Source organism: Mobula birostris, chromosome 15 (genome assembly GCF_030028105.1).
Source record: "Mobula birostris isolate sMobBir1 chromosome 15, sMobBir1.hap1, whole genome shotgun sequence".
Classification (NCBI taxonomy): Eukaryota; Metazoa; Chordata; class Chondrichthyes; order Myliobatiformes; family Myliobatidae; genus Mobula; species Mobula birostris.
Window position 1 is genome coordinate 52592163 of NC_092384.1, and position 19921 is coordinate 52612083.

At 39.6% G+C, this 19921-nt stretch overlaps 2 protein-coding genes across 4 annotated transcripts in view; one reads left to right on the forward strand and one right to left on the reverse strand.

Moving 5' to 3' along the window:
* Positions 1–432: 432 nt before the first annotated feature.
* gabarapl2 (GABA(A) receptor-associated protein like 2) lies at positions 433–19229 on the forward strand. Its single transcript, XM_072279808.1, has 4 exons — positions 433–591; positions 14558–14613; positions 16370–16542; positions 18845–19229. Exons 1-4 carry the CDS (start codon positions 558–560, stop codon positions 18933–18935), a joined length of 354 nt encoding a protein of 117 aa, XP_072135909.1. The 5' UTR covers positions 433–557; the 3' UTR covers positions 18936–19229.
* adat1 (adenosine deaminase tRNA specific 1) overlaps positions 1811–19921 on the reverse strand; it is an 89079-nt gene continuing 70968 nt past the window's right edge. For all 3 annotated transcript variants that reach the window (XM_072279807.1, XM_072279806.1, XM_072279804.1), the window contains one exon: positions 1811–2333. The gene's annotated coding sequence lies outside the window, so the exon portion shown is untranslated. The remainder of the gene's footprint in view (positions 2334–19921) is intronic.

Sequence of the window (19921 nt, forward strand, 5' to 3'; positions counted from 1 at the left end):
ATTTAGCCTGAATGCGACTTCTGTGCATTTAAACATTAAATGGCTTTTTATCGCCGGCGGAAGTTGACAGCTGCATCAAATAATTGATTTTCGCGGCACAAGAGGATCTCCTATCATCGAATTCCCTGGCCAGACTCTCCCTCCCGATTCAGGAATACATCCTTAAGGGCAGAAAATGTTTCAAAATGTTTTCTTTTTAAAGTTACAGGAATGATGCAATTTGACGGCTGAGCTCATGTTCCAGAACAAACCATATCATTAAAAGGGGTGCATTATTCCTAGCAACTCAATCGTTCGAGACTTAAACATCTTTTGACTCTATTCCGCAATAACACCTTATAGATTGAATGGTGAAATGTGTAATATAAACATCTGAAAACTGGCTAGCTGCCTGAGTTCTCCCGATACGGTGGGCCCCGGCAGACGGCCCTCTCCATGCTGACGGGTGGTTGAGACCGGCAGGCCGCCCCTGAACTGGATACAGCGCCGAGCCCAGCGTTACCTTGTAGCGGGGTTTGTTTCTTTCCCCAAGCCGAGACTCTAAATCAGTGGGCAACATGAAATGGATGTTTAAAGAGGACCATTCTTTAGGTGAGTTTGTCGATGGCCGTTAATACCTGCGGCGATGCGAATTTTAATTTTTTTCCCAGCATTTGACGTACTCAGTCAGGGCCTCACACTGACCTGCGCAGTTTGTATCTTGTTTGTTTTTCTTTAGGGTGTATAAATTGTTTAATTCTAGTTACCCTCATGGGTTTTTGGAAGTGGTACGCCTTACATTCTAACGTTACGTACTTCACGTTAAAACGCGTTCTATGCAGTATTTTCTGTTTTTCGTTGTTTTGAAAACTGTTATTTATTTGCGTTCGTATCTGTAATAGCCTGCCCAACCCTTTTCTATTTCAACAGCCCCCACCCAGTCGTCTTCTTTCCTCAAAATACAAGTACCATAGATAGATCTGTAAGTGTGACCACTTAAACCCTTGTGTAAGAAACTGCATTTATATAATGACTTCCGTCAAAATAATGTTGCAAAAAGGTAAACAAATATTGTACAACAAACTGTTATATAGATACAAGGTTCATTAGTCACATGGGGGGAGGGGATTTACCTCATTTGTGGCTTTGATTGGATAAATATTGGCAAAGCCATGGAGAAATTTCGTCTATTTTCCACTTGGGATTGAGGAAGACATGTTCCTATACCTTTTTTGTGGGTTCTGAGTTGACTAAAGAGTGCTGGCCCAAATCTGATACAGCTATGGATGGTGCAGGCCTTGTGTTTTGACCTATGATGGTTAAGCACGATGTTGCAGTGCTTTTGGCTGCTTGCATGTGGTCTTTTCATGCTCGCATGCGAAGATAACAGGCTGTCGTGCTGGATGACATTCTTTCATTTTGAATGTCAAAGGCCAGAGCTTCCCATAAATTGGTGAGCGTGTTGGACTTCTTTTCAAGGAGGTTTTGAGATTATCCTTGAAGCATTCACACAGTTCACCTGGAAATTTCTTACCCTGATACAAATTGGAGTTGAGTGCTTGTTTCGGGAATCTGGAGTTTGGCATGAAAAATGCTGGTTGAGCCTGGTGAAGAACACAGCTGGGTATGTTATTTTGAAGAGGATGCTGACATTACTTTGTCTATTCTGCTAATGCATTTGAAGGATCTTACAGTGAGCACCCTGCTCTCACAAACAGGCTTGTTATGACAACCTTGTGGTTTCGAATCGATACAAACTTACAGTCAATTAGACCTGAATTTGGCTTTAACACTCACATCCACTACCAGACTGTTCTTGTAATCTCAAAATGAATTGTTGGTGGTTCATATTTCTACCTCTGCACCTTACACCTTTATCCTCCACCTCCACAGCAACTGAAATTCGGTCACGACTTCATCAGCTCAAGAAGTGATGTCTCTCCTCGTTCCCTACCCGACAACCACATTCTGTCCTTTCTCATTTATGTTTTTTATTGTTTTTCACTGACTCCCCATTCCCTAACATATTGAAATCGAACTTCTGATGTCTGTGATGTTGCCTTTTCCTTTGACTGCAGTCTGCTGTACTGGTAGGAATCTGTATGTACATCAATAAAAACAACAGAAAAGCTTGAGTCACTTGGCAGGTCGGGCAACATTTTGTAGCTGACCCAATTCCCACACTTTTCTCCTCCAATGATAGGGTTTCCCTTGTCCTTGCTTTCCTCCCACCAATGGATTATCCAGCATATTTACTGACAGTTTCCCTTCCACTCAGTCTAGATGAGGGGTTCTTTACCCGGGGTCCACAGGCACTTTGGGGGTCTGCTGTAGATTCCAGGGGGTCCGTGAACCTGGATGGGAGAGAAAGTTTGCACCTTTATTTTCACGAACTTCGAATTGAAATTTAGCATTTCCTTCAATTATGAACGTAGCCAACAAACAACACGTCTCTGCGAACAACAGGAATTCTGCAGATGCTGGAAATTCAAGCAACACACATCAAAGTTGCTGGTGAACACAGCAGGCCAGGCAGCATCTCTAGGAAGCAGTGCACTCGACGTTTCAGGCCGAGACCCTTCGTCAGGACTCTGCGAATCAGGATTTTGAGTACTTTTAACCACTGAAACAAAAATTCAAAACCAACTGGATGTCCAACATGACCTGCTTTGTCAAAGACCACCCCCTAATTTAATATACTTATTCAAGTTGAGCAACAATAGCCTTCACACTAATAAGCCCTTAACAGTAAAATTCATTTCTAACTTGCCTATATTTTAAATGTATAGTCTTGTTATTTAATGTGCTAATAAAGAAGCACATATTACTATTTCACAAATCTGCTCTTTTTAATATTTTGCTGTGTTTCAATATAATAGGTTTCTTCTATAATTCTAAGTATTTTATTTTGTATATTTAAGTACATTATTCTGAGAAGGGGACCATAGACTTCACCAGCCTGCCAAATGAGCCCATGGAATTTAAACAAAAGTTTAAGAACCCCTAGTCTAGATGAAGGGTTTTGTCCTGAAACATTGACTGCACTTTCCTTCTACATATCTTACCTGGCTCAATTCCTTCAACAGATTTTGCTCCAAACTCCAGCATCTACAGTGTCTTGTGTTGCCATATATATTGATACCATTGACAGGCATGTTTTCCCTTCTATCCAGCATTCTGATGAGTCTGTTCCACGTGCCCTGGTTTCATTTTGCATCTCTGCCAATTCCTACTCTCCACACAACAACTTACCATGTTGCTCTGAAGGAAGAGCAACTTCTTTATCTTCCTTCCATCTTGATGTGAAACACTGATTCACTTGTACTGGTGCATTTTTCTGTATATCCCAGTTTTCCTTTGTTTCCTTAAAGTGGAGACTAGTAAGTTTTCGATATTGAATGAGCTCATTGATAAGCTTCCACGATCCTCCCTAGTAGACACTCCCAAGTATTCTTCATCGCAATCTGAATGAGGAAAGCTCTCCTAATTTCAGTGTAAATGGTCTAGCTATTCTGAGATTGTGATCTAGGGAAACATCCTCCCTGCACTTAACCTATATGAATGTTGTATGTTTCTGTTCTCTGACCATATAGGTCAAGACAAGAGTACAAGATATCTTGTATGACAAACCTGCTATCCTAGCAATAGTGAATCTTCATTATACTTATGTCCCTTTTCTTTAGATAACAAGACCAAAACATTGTAACTTATTCCGTCAAGTGCTGACTGACTATGCACTGTATAATTGCAGAAACACATTTGACCTTGAGCCTTCAGTTACTGGCCACCTTCACTTCTGATTTTTTCCTTTGGCTGTTTACATTCTTCTAAAGCAGCTCATTATAATAAGCTTTTCATCTTCTGACCACATATTATAACCTTCAGGACTGAATCAAGAATTCAATTTCAGCTTACTAGCCTTTCCAGTTTGTATCAGAGCTAATCAATTCTGATGAAAGGTCGCTTACTATTTCTCTCTTTGCATATCATGCCTGAGTTATCCCTGCACAAGATGTTGGGGAAGCACGGCGGTTTAGGCAGCACCTGTGGAGGGAAATGAAAAGTCAATATTTCGGATTGAGATCCTTCATCAGGACTGGAGAGGGAGGGTCCTAAGCCAAAGTATCTTGGCCTAAAACGTGGACTGTTCATTTCCCTCCATAAAGTTTGCCTCAGTTAGTAAGATCCTCCAGCATTTTGTGAATATTACTCAAAATTTCCATCATCTGCAGAATCACTTATCTCATTCCAGCACAGTTTTATTTCTGATTTCCATCAATTGCAGTGTGTATGTATCTCTCAGTTGTACCAATGTTTTTACTCTCTCTCCTATCATCATTATTTCCTTCTGTTTTGTATATCTTCTCCAGACAGATGATCCACAATTAACAAGCCTTTACCATTCTTCTTTTCTAACTTTTCCCAGTCCATATAAAAAGGCATTGAACATCAAATATTAACTTTTGTTCCTTTCCCCACACGTACTGCCTGAGCTACAAAATATTTACAGCTTTTTCTGATTGTACTAAAAGTTGTCACTTAATACAGTATGAGCCTTTAATGTTATAAAGTGACGTTACTCTGATAGATGCAGTACATAATCACCTGTGGCTTTTATGTAATAATGGATATCTACACATTGATTTTGGTTTAAGAAAACTTGTGTATTTAACACAGCAGAATAAATAATGTAATCTGATTATTGTTGGGATAGTTTTCTGTCTGATAATTAGATGGTGCAATATACAGAAGGTTATATTATGGAGCATAAGGTCTTGCAGTTCCATCAGAAGACAGTTTCCTTGACCTCCTTCCATTTTCTGACTTAATGTTTTAGAAATAGGAGCAGGTGTCCACAAAAGCAGTGCACTATTACAGCTTGTAAAAAGAGCTTTCATTATTTTTTTTAGATCATGTCATCCTTGATTATTCAACACTCCAATTAATATCAAGATTAAAAGAGGAGTAGTACACAGTGAAGATCTTAATTTAAATTTGGCATTCACCGAGTTTAAACCAGATGATAGCTTTAGATGATAAATGAAAATAAATTGATATATGTGAACAAGATATTCTTAATGATCTCTTTAATAGTTGGTAGTAGTTTTCTCATTAGCTTGCATTAATAATTACTTTTCTGCAGGGCACAAAAATTGACATGGAAAATAAATGAGGTTTAAGATGAAATATTTTAAGAAACTGATTCAATGCAGTTTATATTACAGTTAAAATAATCAGTAAAGGTTAAGTGTGTTTTATGTGGATGAAGACTGAGTATAATTCCTGGAAATGCTAAATTTGTTGTTTGCCCCATATACATCTTGCTAATATAATTTTTAATATAACCTTTCACACTTCAAGCTTCAAAACTGTGTCTGCATGTACAAAAGCAAAATGGTGCAGATATTGAAAATCAGAAATATGAACAGCAAATATGCTGAAACTCAGGTTGATCAATATTCATGGATAAAGAAATATGGTTAATGTTTCAGATCAATAATCTTCAACCATACTAGAAAAAATATATAAAATCAATTATTCATCATGTCTTGTACTAAGTGTCTCGACAATGTGAAGGTACTCAAGGGTCTGCGAACTGTCCTCTAAACCCCAAAAGGAAACAGCTGACGGCAGTACTGTGCCATCTGGTAACGTGTTTAAAATGTGTCAAGAGTCTTCAGCGTCATTTCAATCCATGCATTCAGTGATGACCTCATTCTTTGGTTGCACTTCCCTATGACTAGTCCCTGCTTTTCATGTTGCTCTGGATTAGTCAAGGCCGAAGTCCCTAGTTGAAAAGCTGACCAGTTTTCAGAATGCGAGACAAACAGAAGGGAAATCAATGCTCTTCTTCTGTTTTTTGTCCACATCTCTGCAACGTCCTGGCTTACAACTATCCAAGTGCCCTTCCGTTTGCTTACCTCCAAATTTACTACCCACTACTTTCAACTTACTAGGTCCTAAGGTCTAGAATATGCCTCAACGTACTTTAAAATCTACTTCTTTGTCTTGTGACTGTGAACTGAGTCACTGGAGGCACTGAAGCTTAGTCACAGTCATACTTTATTGATCCCGGGGGAAATTGGTTTTCGTTACAGTTGCACCATAAATAATAAATAGTAATAGTACCATCAATAGTTAAAGAGTAATATGTAAATTAAGCCAGGAAATAAGTCCAGGACCAGCCTATTGGCTCAGGGTGTCTGACCCTCCAAGGGAGGAGTTGTAAAGTTTGATGGCCACAGGCAGGAATGACTTCCTATGACGCTCTGTGTTGCATCTCGGTGGAATGAGTCTCTCGCTGAATGTACTCCTGTGCCCACCCAGTACATTATGTAGTGGATGGGAGACATTGTCCAAGATGGCATACAACTTGGACAGCATCCTCTTTTCAGACACCACCGCCAGAGAGTCCAGTTCCATCCCCACAACATCACTGGCCTTACGAATGAGTTTGTTGATTCTGTTGGTGTCTGCTACCCTCAGCCTGCTGCCCCAGCACACAACAGCAAACCATGATCGCACTGGCCACCACAGACTCGTAGAACATCCTCAGCATCGTCCGGCACATGTTAAAGGACCTCAGTCTCCTCAGGAAATAGAGACGGCTCTGACCCTTCTTGTAGACAGCCTCAGTGTTCTTTGACCAGTCCAGTTTATTGTCAGTTTGTATCCCCAGGTATTTGTAATCCTCCACCATGTCCACACTGACCCCCTGGATGGAAATAGGGGTCGCTGGTACCTTAGCTCTCCTCAGGTCTACCACCAGCTCCTTAGTCTTTTTCACATTAAGCTGCAGATAATTCTGCTCACACCATGTGACAAAGTTTCCTACTGTAGCCCTGTACTCAGCCTCATCTCCCTTGCTGATGCATCCAGCTATGGCAGAGTCATTGGAGAACTTCTGAAGATGACAAGACTCTGTGCAGTAGTTGAAGTCCGAGGTGTAAATGGTGAAGAGAAAGGGAGACAAGACAGTCCCCTGTGGAGCCCCAGTGCTGCTGATCACTCTGTCGGACACAGTGTTGCAAGCACACGTACTGTGGTCTGCCAGTCAGGTAATCAAGAATCCATGATACCAGGGAAGCATCCACCTGCATTGCTGTCAGCTTCTTCTCTGGCAGAGCAGGGCGGATGGTGTTTAACGCACTGGAGAAGTCAAAAAAACATGACCCTCAGAGTGCTCGCTGGCTTGTCCAGGTGGGCGTAGACACGGTTCAGCAGGTAGACGATGGCATCCTCAACTCCTAGTCAGGGCTGGTAGGCGAACTGGAGGGGATCTAAGTGTGGCCTGACCATAGGCCGGAGCAGCTCCAGAACAAGTCTCTCCAGGGTCTTCATGATGTGGGAGGTCAATGCCACCGGTCTGTAGTCATTGAGACCACTGGGGTGCGACGTCTTCGGCACAGGGACGAGGCAGGACATCTTCCACAGTACAGGAACCCTCCGGAGCCTCAGGCTCAGATTGAAGACATGGTGAAGTACTCCACATAGCTGAGGGGCACAGGATTTGAGCACCCTGGTACTGACACCATCCGGTCCTGCAGCCTTGCTCAGGTTGAGATGTTTCAGCTGTCTTCTCACCTGTTCAGCTGTGAAGCCCACCATGGTGGTTTCGTGTGGGGAAGTGGTATAGTCATGAGAGCAGGGTGGGGGACTGTGAGGAGGGGTAGGAGGGGAGAGTGGAATATGTGTTGGTTGGGGGCCGACAACAGATGACTCATGGGGGATGGGCAGGGGCCACAATGTCAAATCTGTTAAAGAACAGGTTAAGTTCATTGGCCCTGTCCACACTCCCTTCAGCTCCTCTGTTGCTAGTTTGCCGGAACCCTGTGATGGTCCTCATCCCCCTCCAGACCCCTCTCATGTTGTTCTGCTGGAGTTTCCACTCAAGCTTCCTCCTGTACCTGTCTTTAGCCTCCCTAATCCTGGCTTATTGGTACAAATCTTTCTTCATCACAATAAGCAGGCGTTCTCTTAGAGACCTTCTTTCCAAAATTAAAGTACATTCATTAAGTTTTGTTACTCATAAACACAGGGACAACAGCAAGTGACTCAATGCAACTTCAAAAGTTCGAAGTAAGGTACATTTATTATCAAACTACGCATAATTCTGTATATACTACCTTGAGATTGTTTTTCTTGCAGGCACTCACAATAGAACAGAGAAATACAATAGGATCAATGAAAAACTACACAAAGACTGACAAATAACCAATGTGCAAAAGAAGACAAACTGTGCAGATATTTAAAAAAAAGTAAATAAATAATACTGAGAACATGAGTTGTAGAGTTCTTGAAAATGAGTCCATAGGTTGTGGAATCTGTTCAGAGTTGAGGTAAATGAAGCTATCCATTCTGGTTCAGGAGCCTGATTGTTGAGAAGTAATAACTGTTCCTGAACCTGGTGGTATGGGACCTTAAGGCTTCTGTACCTCCTTCCTGAGGCAAGATGGCAATTTCAATAGCTACAACGACATCATTGACTTCAGTACTGTGTGTCTAATAAATGGTTCTATATTTATGATGGGTGTACACCATAACTCGGATTACATCTATGCATGTTTGAGTACCTTTGCTGTGACACAGAGATGGTCTATAAGCTTTGCGGACAGGGAACCCAGACACCCAAAGTTCGTGTTGTGAGGGGTGACTCTTTGAGTATACAAAATATCCCAGTTATTGTTAGACAGAACAAATATGTTTGTGGCCATGTTTGATGGGTTAATGCCAGAATAAATTGAATGGTGCTGGATTTGATGTAGACCAGTTAAACTAGCCCCATTGTCTTGTGTGTGGTGAATGTGTACGAGACTATCTCAATCACATCAGTTTGCAGACCATATCTCTTAAGCAGCATACTGCTGTGGGCCAGCCAGTGCTTTGTAGATAGAACTGTTTACTTTGAAAACAGTGCTTTTCATTTCAAGCTGTTAACTGATCACAGTTGACGTTAGAACAGGTTTTCTTGAAGATTGGTTCTCGTTTGAATTAATGCCTGCTGTATCTGCATAATAACATAACTCCTGAATCTCTTTGACAGTCTAAGGGATAAAAATTCTGTGGCAGGAGCACTTTACTGCTGCATTTGAGATTCCCTGTTTGTTCAAGGAATGCAGGTTGTTAGAAATCCAAATGTTGAGTAATCTGAAAAACTTAAAACTTTATAAGATTAATTGGCAATGAGTTTTGAATACCAATTGGTGTCGACTTATTGCTCATCAAAACTTGTGTGATGCTCATGACTAATTTTAAACTTGATACCAGACCTCACATCAGTCCAATGTAAAATTACACCAGTTGATAGATGCTGTATATTCCAATGGTTTAGATTCTCAGTGTCAACGTGAGGATTCTACAGTCATATTGTTCGAAGCGCCTTGCTGATGTTTGGCATGTGAAGAACGTCACAGGTCCTCTGCAGTGGACGCTATTGAAGCAGACACTGGATTAAAGCAAGTCTGTGCTTGAAATCCCCAAGTACAATTTATTGTTGTCAAAACCGAGAAGGGCAAACATGTGCTCCTTCACTGTTGAGATCAAAAACCAGACCAACATTTCGGCAGGCTGACCTGGTGCATTTGGTTACTTTAAAGCTTCTACTTCCAGAACAGAAATAAGTGTTTTTTGGCTGAAATGTTTTATACCCTTGTCTTGAAAAGATGAATGATGCATAAACTTTACTTGACATCCACTACCAGGTTGATTGAATTTAGAGGTCATGTTATGATCAGAACAGTTTCAGCACACTGAAGTTGGTTATGGTCGAGGGAGCACACCAGTCCTCGTTGAGTGGAAAGGTTTCAAGTTCCTGGGTGTCAACATCTTTGAAGATCTATCCAGGGCCCAACGTATTGGTACAATACAAAGAAGACATGACAGTGGCTATATTTTATTAGAAGTTTGAGAAGACTTGACATGTCACCAAAGACTTGCAAATTTCTACAGATGTACCATGGAGAGCATTCTAACTAGTTACATCACTGGTGTGCTATGGAGGAGCCACTGTACTGGATCGGAAAAAGCTGCAGAAAGTTGTAAACTCAGCCAGCTGAGTCATGGGCACTCATTCCCCAGCATCGAGGATGTCTTCCAAAGACGATGCCTCAAAAGGGCAGCATTCATCATTAAGAACCTCCTTCACCCAGGACGCGTCCTCTTTGCATTGCTACCATGAAGGTGGTGGTACAGGAGCCTGAAGACACACACTCAACATTTCGAGAACAGATACTTCCCATCAGATTTCTGAATGGACAGTGAACCCATGAACACTACTTCACTATTTCCCCCCTTTTTGCACTACTAATTTAATTTTTTAATAACTTATTGCAATTTACAGTATTTCCATCATGTATTGCAATATATTGCTGCCACAAAACAAAAAAAATTGCAACATGTGCCAGTGATTTTAAAGCTAATTCAGATTCAAAGTAACAAGATACAGTGAAAAGCTTGTCATAGAATCATGAAACACTACAGCACAGAAACAGGTCCTTCAGCTTGTGCCAAACTATTATTCTGCCTAGTTCCATCAACCTGCACCCAGACCATAGCCTTCCAGACCCCTCCCATCTATACCTATCCAAATTTCTCTTAAATCAAACACACGTCCACCATCTTAGTGAAGAAATTCCCCATCATGTTCTCCTTAAACATTTCACTTTTCACCCTTACCCACGATCTCCAGTTGAAGACTCACCAACCTCTGGGGGGGGAAAAAACTGCTTGCATTTCTCCTGTCTATACCACTCAGAATTTTGTATACCTCTATCAAATCTCACCTCATTCTCCTACACTCCAGGGAATAAAATCCTAATCTATTCAACTTTTCCTATAACTCAGGTCCTCAAGTCCTGGCAACATCCTTGTAAATTTTCTCTGCACTCTTTCAAACATAGTGTTGTCTTTCCTGTAGGTGGTTGACCAAAACTGCATGCAGTACTCCAAATTAGGACTCACCGGCATCTTTTACAACTTCCACATAATATCCCAACTCACATACTCAGTACTTTTATTTATGAAGGCCAGTGTGCTAAAAGCTTTTTTATGATGTCACTTCAAGGAATTAGATCTGTATTCTGGGGTCCTTCTGTTCTACTTCACTCCTCAGTGCCCTACCCTGTGCAAGTCCTACCTTGTTTTTTTCCTCCTAAATTGCAACACCACACATTTGGCTGCATTAAATTCCACCTAACATTTTTCAGCCCACTACAAGCTTTGATAGCATTCCCATGCAGGATATTATAAAAGGCCTCGCTAAAGTCCATGTGGACAACATCCACTGGCTTTTCTTTATCCTGATAATTTCCTTGAAAAACTCTACAAGATTGGTTAGACATGACCTACCATAAACAAAAACATGTTGACTATTCTTAATCAGTTCTTGTGTATCCAAGTGCTTATACATCTTGTCCTTCCAATAACTTATCCATTACTGATGTCAGGCTCACCAGCCTATAATTTCCAGGCTTATTCTTAAAGGCTCCTTAAGCCTTTCTTAAACAATGGAACAACATTAGCTATCCTCTAGTACCTCAGCTGTGGCTAAGGACACGTTTATATAGCTCAGACAGGGCCTCTGTAATTTCCGCATTAGACTCCCACAAGGTCCAAGAGAATACTTTGTCAGACACTGGGGATTTACCCACCCTGATTTGCATCAAGCCAGCAAGTTCCTTCTCTGTAATCTTTATACAGTCCATGACATCACTTCCATTTGGCCTCACTTCAGAAGACTTTGTCTCACCTTCTGAGTAAATACAGATGCAATACACTGGTCTTGCATACAGTTCATACAGATCAAATTGATGCCACTGTGCATTGAGGTAGAACAAGATAAAGCAGAGATGATGTCATCAACAATGAGGTGTAAAGATAAAAGCTATAGAGAAAATGCAGTTCATGTAAACGATAAAGTCCAAAAACGTAACAAGGTACATTTTGAAGTCAGAAGTCCATCTTATTGTATAAGAGGTCTGTTCAAGACTGTGATAACAGAAGCTCTCCTTGAGCCTGGTGAAATGTACTTTTAGTCTTTTGGGTATCTACTGCCGAATAGGAGAGTGGAGAAGAGAAAATACCCAGAGTGGGTGGGGTCTTTGATTATGCTGGTTGCTTTACTGAGAGTGCAAAGTATAGACAGAGTCCATAGTGGTAAGGCTGGTTTCCATGATATACTGAACTGTGTCCACAACTGTGCAGCTTCTTCATTTCATGTGCAGAGAAGATGCTTTACCATGGCGATATGTGTCTGGACAGATTGCTTTCTATGATACATTGATTAAAAATTGGTAAAGGTCGACGAGGATACGCCACATTTCTTTGGCCTCCTAAGGAGGTAGAGATGTTGGTAAGCTTTCTTGGTTGTGACATTAATGTGGTTAGACCAGGACAGGATATTGGTATTCTTTAGAGATTCTTTAGAGATCTAGAGTGCTTAAGGAAGTAGCCCAAGAAATAGTGGGTGCATTAGTGATAATTTTTCAAAACTCGTTAGATTCTAGACTAGTTCCTGAGGATTGGAGGGTGGCTAATGTAACCCCACTTTTTAAAAAAGGAGGGAGAGAGAAACCGGGGAATTATAGACCAGTTAGCCTAACGTCGGTGGTGGGGAAACTGCTGGAGTCAGTTATCAAAGATGTGATAACAGCACATTTGGAAAGTGGTGAAATCATTGGACAAAGTCAGCATGGATTTGTGAAAGGAAAATCATGTCTGACGAATCTCATAGAATTTTTTGAGGATGTAACTAGTAGAGTGGATCGGGGAGAACCAGTGGATGTGGTATATTTGGATTTTCAAAAGGCTTTTGACAAGGTCCCACACAGGAGATTAGTGTGCAAACTTAAAGCACACGGTATTGGGGGTAAGGTATTGATGTGGATGGAGAATTGGTTAGCAGGCAGGAAGCAAAGAGTGGGAATAAACGGGACCTTTTCAGGATGGCAGGCGGTGACTAGTGGGGTACCGCAAGGCTCAGTGCTGGGACCCCAGTTGTTTACAATATATATTAATGACTTGGATGAGGGAATTAAATGCAGCATCTCCAAGTTTGCGGATGACATGAAGCTGGGTGGTAGTGTTAACTGTGAGGAGGATACTAAGAGGATGCAGGGTGACTTGGATAGGTTGGGTGAGTGGGCAAATTCATGGCAGATGCAATTTAATGTGGATAAATGTGAAGTTATCCACTTTGGTGGCAAAAATAGGAAAACAGATTATTATCTGAATGGTGGCCGATTAGGAAAAGGGGAGGTGCAACGAGACCTGGGTGTCATTATACACCAGTCATTGAAAGTGGGCATGCAGGTACAGCAGGTGGTGAAAAAGGCAAATGGTATGCTGGCATTTATAGGGAGAGGATTTGAGTACAGGAGCAGGGAGGTACTACTGCAGTTGTACAAGGCCTTGGTGAGACCACACCTGGGGTATTGTGTGCGGTTTTGGTCCCCTAATCTGAGGAAAGACATCCTTGCCATAGAGGGAGTACAAAGAAGGTTCGCCAGATTGATTCCTGGGATGGCAGGACTTTCATATGAAGAAAGACTGGATGAACTGGGCTTGTACTCATTGGAATTTAGAAGATTGAGGGGGGATCTGATTGAAACGTATAAAATCCTAAGGGGATTGGACAGGCTAGATGCAGGAAGATTGTTCCCGATGTTGGGGAAGTCCAGAACGAGGGGCCACAGTTTGAGGATAAAGGGGAAGCCTTTTAGGACCAAGATTAGGAAAAACTTCTTCAAACAGAGAGTGGTGAATCTGTGGAATTGTCTGCCACAGGAAACAGTTGAGGCCAGTTCATTGGCTATATTTAAGAGGGAGTTAGATATGGCCCTTGTGGCTATGGGGGTCAGGGGGTATGGAGGGAAGGCTGGGGCGGGGTTCTGAGTTGGATGATCAGCCATGATCATAATAAATGGTGGTGCAGGCTCCAAGGGCCGAATGACCTACTCCTGCACCTATTTTCTATGTTTCTATAAAGGCATTTATTTTAAACACAAGAGATTTTACAAATTCTTCAGTCACTTGAAATATTGGTATAATTCAACATTGTGAATAATGTATGTACAATTTATTGGTTTCAAATACCAATCCCCATAATCCTAAATAACTTTGGTGTTCAGGGAAGCGAAAGTATCAATAATCTATCTAGTAAAATATATTTTTGTTTAAGGAAATGAAAAAAAAGTCAACCATTGACTGAGATTTCTTTTCAAGGGCATCTCATGAACAAAAGTTTTCCACTTCTATTTGAGCCCCTGTTAGTTAGGGGACCGGTGGCAATAATTTTTACAACCCTGGATTATAGAGACAAATAACTTTGTTTTCTCACTGCTGACTGCTGCTGGAAGGATACATGGACACTGGGTAATGAAGGCACACATAGAAAGTTGGCCTGTTTTGAGCTACGTGCAATTAATTACCTCTTGAAGGAGATTCTATATATGAGCTGCACTGTGACTGTAGCCTAGCAAATGAGTGAACACTACTAAAGATGAAGTAGAATCATCTGTATACGGTTAGACAGATGCTCATGTTAAATTTCTTTCCATTAATAGTGACCTTTTCTTTACAGAACACAGGTGTGTTGAATCTGCCAAAATTAGAGCAAAATATCCAGATAGAGTACCAGTAAGTATCTTTTAAGTAAAATGACTTTTTTTAAACTTTGAGAATTCAATGTGTAATTTTGACAAAAGGGGAAAAATGTTTTTATTCCTGCCTCTATTCCAAAAACATTCTTAAAAAATAATTGGATAAATACTTGAAAAAGTAAACTTTGAAAGTTTATATTATAAGTACAGGGGAATATTATAAGTATGATGGGCTGAATGTTTGCTTCTGTAGAGCTATTGTAATAATAATAAGTACTTCATTGATTCTGAGTGTGAAATTATCTCATTACAGTGGCAACAATTAAAATCACACCTAGCAATAATAAACATAATTATATTAACTAAAGTTTAAAATAATATATACAACAATTTACTAATGTGCAATGATGTACAAAAAACAGAGACTATGATACTATGAGATGTGTTCTCCTGTCACACACAGATGAACTGTTGTATTTGCTTATTGCATTTGGCAGGAAAGATTTTCAGTAATGATCCTTGTGACAGTGGAGCTGAATAAGCCTGCTCAAAAGGGTGCTCTGTTGCTTATTCAGCAGGTCATGGAGAGGATGTGCCTGGTTGTTCATAATGGATAACATTTTGTTTGGTGACTTCCTCTCCACCACAAACTCAAAACAGTCTGGGTTGTAGCCAAGGGAAAAAATGTAGTGGTAAATGTGATGGCTATAGGCATGTCTTCTTGATGGTTGGCAGGAACAGGGCCCAAAGGACCTATTTCTGTGCCAAGTTCAAATTGAGCATATAAACTTAACAAAATAGTTCTTACTTAATACACATTTATGCTTCAGGCTGATAATTAGTTTGAATGAAATGTCAGGGTGTTAGTCGTAGTCTACAGAAAGATATTGGCCCTCTGGTAAACCGGGCTGAGCAATGGCAGATGGAATTTAAATCTGATAATTGTCAGATGATGCATTTTTGGAAGTGAAATAAAGGTAGGACATGCAGAATGAATGGTAAGATCTTATTGAGGAGCAGGGTCCTTGGAGTACATCCAAAAATTCCTGAAGCTAGCACAGGTAGGTAATAGTTATAGAAAACAAATATGATGCTGGGTTTGTTTTCCACGGAGTGGAGAAGGCTAAGGGGGTTAAGAAGTGTACAAAATTATAAAAGGCAATAGATAGCGTAGGTAGCAGTAAACATTTCCCACTGAACAGAGGTACCCTTAACCAACAGATGTAGGTAAGGTTGGTAAGTTTTGAAGGGATTTAGGGAATAATTTGTTCATCCACAAGAGAGGTTGAAGCAAACATCCTCACAACATTTAGATAGTATATGGATGAGCTTGTCAATTGACAAGAAAAAAAGTAGTGGTAAATGTGATGACTACTTGGATCCTTGTCAAAGGCCTTATTGAAATCCATACAGACAACATCCACTTCCCAACCTTCACCTATCTCCTTAGATAAACACCAAAAGGTTCGTCAGACATGTCCTCCCACACACAAACCATGCTGACTATTTCTGATCTGGCCTTAACTATCCAAGTGAAGGTTGATCATGCTCCTCAGAACTCCCTCCAGTAAATTCACAGTCTTAATTCTGTAGATTCAGTTCATCATTTAAGTCTTTATCAATCTCATTTATATATTAACATTCTCAGATATGTCTGAACACCCAATTATGTACTCTTCTGTGAATGTGCCAGAATTAATTTACTTACTTCCAAATTTGGAGTATCTGCAAAAATAAGTTATCTGTACTATCAGATACCAACTTTATTTGTATTTGTTTTATGGTTCTAATAGGTGATAGTGGAGAAGGTGTCTGGCTCACAGATAGTGGATATCGACAAAAGGAAGTACCTGGTGCCCTCTGATATTACAGTGGCGCAGTTCATGTGGATCATTAGGAAGCGGATCCAGCTGCCGTCTGAGAAAGCCATCTTCCTTTTTGTAGATAAGACAGTGCCTCAGTCCAGGTGAGTGGTTTAATTACTTTCACTAATAGCCAACTGTGAGAAATCTGAACCATCTTTTTCATTGCATGTAAAAAAAAACTAAGAATTCAATTTATCAAAATGGGAAGTTGAATATTTTAAATGGGACATGTTTACGCTGAATCAGGAATCAGATGTCTTAATTTTTTTAACATTATTTATGCAGCAGTGAAAATAGGTTTATACCTAAATCTCCAGTTATAGATAATGAGAATTACGTCTATTTTTAATGGGATAAAAACATGTCATGCACAATAGTTAAAAATGCCACTAATAAGTGTAATCATAATTCATTTGTAATATTACTCAAGCCCTGTCTAAATTCTCCTTTTATCATTGTATCTCCATGTAGTAATATTCAGTTCAATTCTCCTTTGTATGCTAGCTGTTTATACAGAATCTCTGAAAGCACAGAGTGTATTTGATGTGTTAGGTTGTGAGTACTTGCAATATGAGGCTAATACACAGAAGTCATACACACAGTTCATGGTTCTGAATTCTAACACAGCATTTTCTGAAATTGAATTCAACTCTTCACTTGTGGGCCAGCATAAGAGGAAAAGAAAAAAACTGCTCAATTCGGTTTGTTCACTCATGTTCTTGAGAAAACACGTTCGTGCTTGGTGTCAGTCCCTTGCTATGTGTTGCTCTCATCTGCTGTAATCATGCAGTTGAATCTACCACCATTGTATGATTTGGATTTAGGAGTTAAGTCATTTTTCACAGTAAAGATCAATTGATTATATTATTATTATTAAAGTATAAGAATGAACCTAAATGAACACAAATTAATCCAGTCCCTTCCTTGGCAGTAAAATTCTCCTGATGGCTCTGTTTAAAAACATTGAGCAACCAGAAAATGAATATGCTATTCTGATGAATATTCATTCCTTGCATTGGGATCCATGTCATATTTGGGGATCCTCTGATCTTTCACAGGTGTTTCGCAGAGTTTACGTTGGGCTGTAAAAAAGCAGGTTATGATGTCTCTTCATAAATTGTAATTCAACTCGTTAACTTTTGTTTTTAATTTCACAAAATACAAAAGGTGGTTATCACAATTTTAATCAAAATGGACTTCTGATAAGTTGATGTTGGTGTGATCATAATTTGTATTGAATTGTGCATGAACAAGTTATACAGGGTAAAACTGAATCCCACTGTCTGTAGCTATTGTGATTACTAGTTGCTGTGAAACAAATATTTATTGACTTATCATGTGCTTGGCTATTGGTGTCTTTAGCTTGTGCATTCTGAAGAAGCACAGATGCTAAAGATGCCAAACTCAGTGCCGGTCAGAAGAAGATGCTAATGTTTCAGAATATTTCAGCTACTTATCTGGCACTTTAATACTGCAAGTTTCCTGCTTCATTAGTTTCTGTTCTTGGATACAACTTCAGAGAAAGTTATTACTTCCTTTAAGGCATAATTTGATGGCCAATTAATTATTCTGTATCAGTCTTCCAGCTGTAGAATTTTGTTCCTAAGATACATCAAGGAGAGATTTTAAAATATCAAAACAGGTTTTATTAATTTTTTAAAATGGCATTAGGTATGTAGTTTTGCAATATTCAGTGAGAGGTGAAGACGCATTCTGATTATTACTGGCGTGAAAACCTGGCATAAGTGGATCTGTTATAGATTGTGCCTAGTTACCTTTTACTTTGAAGTCAATTCACAGTAAAAATTCCAAGTTTTTATTTTACAAATAGAACTACTGAACACTAAGTAGTTTGCTTTCTAGCTATGAAAGATAACCAAATGAGATTCTAAAGGTAAATTACAGATGTAAACAAACATCTAGTTTGATTCTAAATTGAGTCTGTTTAAAATGTAAATCTGCTTATATCCAGCTCAATAAAATTATCAATCTTCTTCCTGCCTCAGACCCATTGCTTCTCAAACCATGACATTTGTCTTTGTATTTCTCACTACTGATTTCTCTGGATTTCTGGTCTCTATCTTCAGCAAATTACAGCTGTACATTTCTTAACCTGTTCTAAAGTCTTTTTTTCTCACCTTTTAGTTGCAACTGTCCCCATAAACCCTCTTCCTTGTTTAAAAAATTTTTAATTTCAAAATCACAACAAAGCCCTGTGACTAGCCTACAACAGGTAATCTTACTCCAAAAATTACTTCTCTTTTGCCTCTTGAACTTCTGTGATGTTTCCTTAAATATAAAGACATTAAATGAGCACATTTTTTCATTAACCTCACTGATTATTCAGCCTTACAAAGTGAGTATACTAGTACAGCAATGTTTAATGTTTATTTCTCTCAATAGTTTGACCATGGGCCAGCTGTACGAGAAGGAGAAAGATGAAGATGGATTTTTGTACGTGGCTTATAGTGGAGAGAACACGTTTGGCTACTAAATATCTGTGCTTCAGCTCACCCACCAATTATGCTCACCCATTGGCAAGCGTACTACTGTAGATACATTATCTTTTTGGAATTTTTTGTGAGTGAAACCTTAACTATTACATTAATACATTTAATACTTGCATTCATTTTGTTTAAATTATTAGTTTTATTTGCAGTTAAATATTGTGATGTGCCTGCTGTTTGAAATTTTTAATTAGTTAAGAACTGTATTTTAAGTTGTGTAAATATGGAATAAGGTGGCTGGAACAACCTAACCAATAATAAAACACATCAGAATTTACAAATGCCTTTTTTCAGTTTTATTTTTAATATAGATATTCAGAATGTAAGACTATTTTATTAACACGAGGAATTCTGCAGATGCTGGAAATTCTCAAATCTCTTACTAGCTCTTCCTTTAGTTAGTCCTGACAAAGGGTCTCGGCCCAAACGTCAACTGTACCTCTTCCTAGAGCTGCTGCGTTCACCAGCAACTTTGATGTGTGTTGACTATTTTATTAATTTTCCTATAAAGTGCTCAAAATATTATGTATCTATAGATAGGCAAAACAGAACTACTTTTTCATGTAAGAGACTCCACATCAAATACCCAACATGTACCTATCCAGACTTCCCTTAAACATTGAAATTGAGCTTGCACGCAATACTTGCGCTGGCAGCTCTTTCTCACGACCCTCTGGGTGAGGTTTCCCCTCACATTCCTCTTAAACTTTTCACCTTTCATCCTTAACCCATGAACTCTAGTTGTAGACTCACCCAACTTCAGTGGGAAAAGCTTGTTTACAGTACTCTTACTCTACCACTCAAAATTTTGTATCCCACTACCAAATCTCCCCAAGGAATAAAGTCCTAACCTATTCGATCATTCCTTATAACCCGGTTCCAGTAATATTCTATAAATTTTCTCAGTACTCTTTCAACCTTATTTACATTTTTCCTGGAGGAAAATGCAAACAATACTCCAAATTAGGCCTCA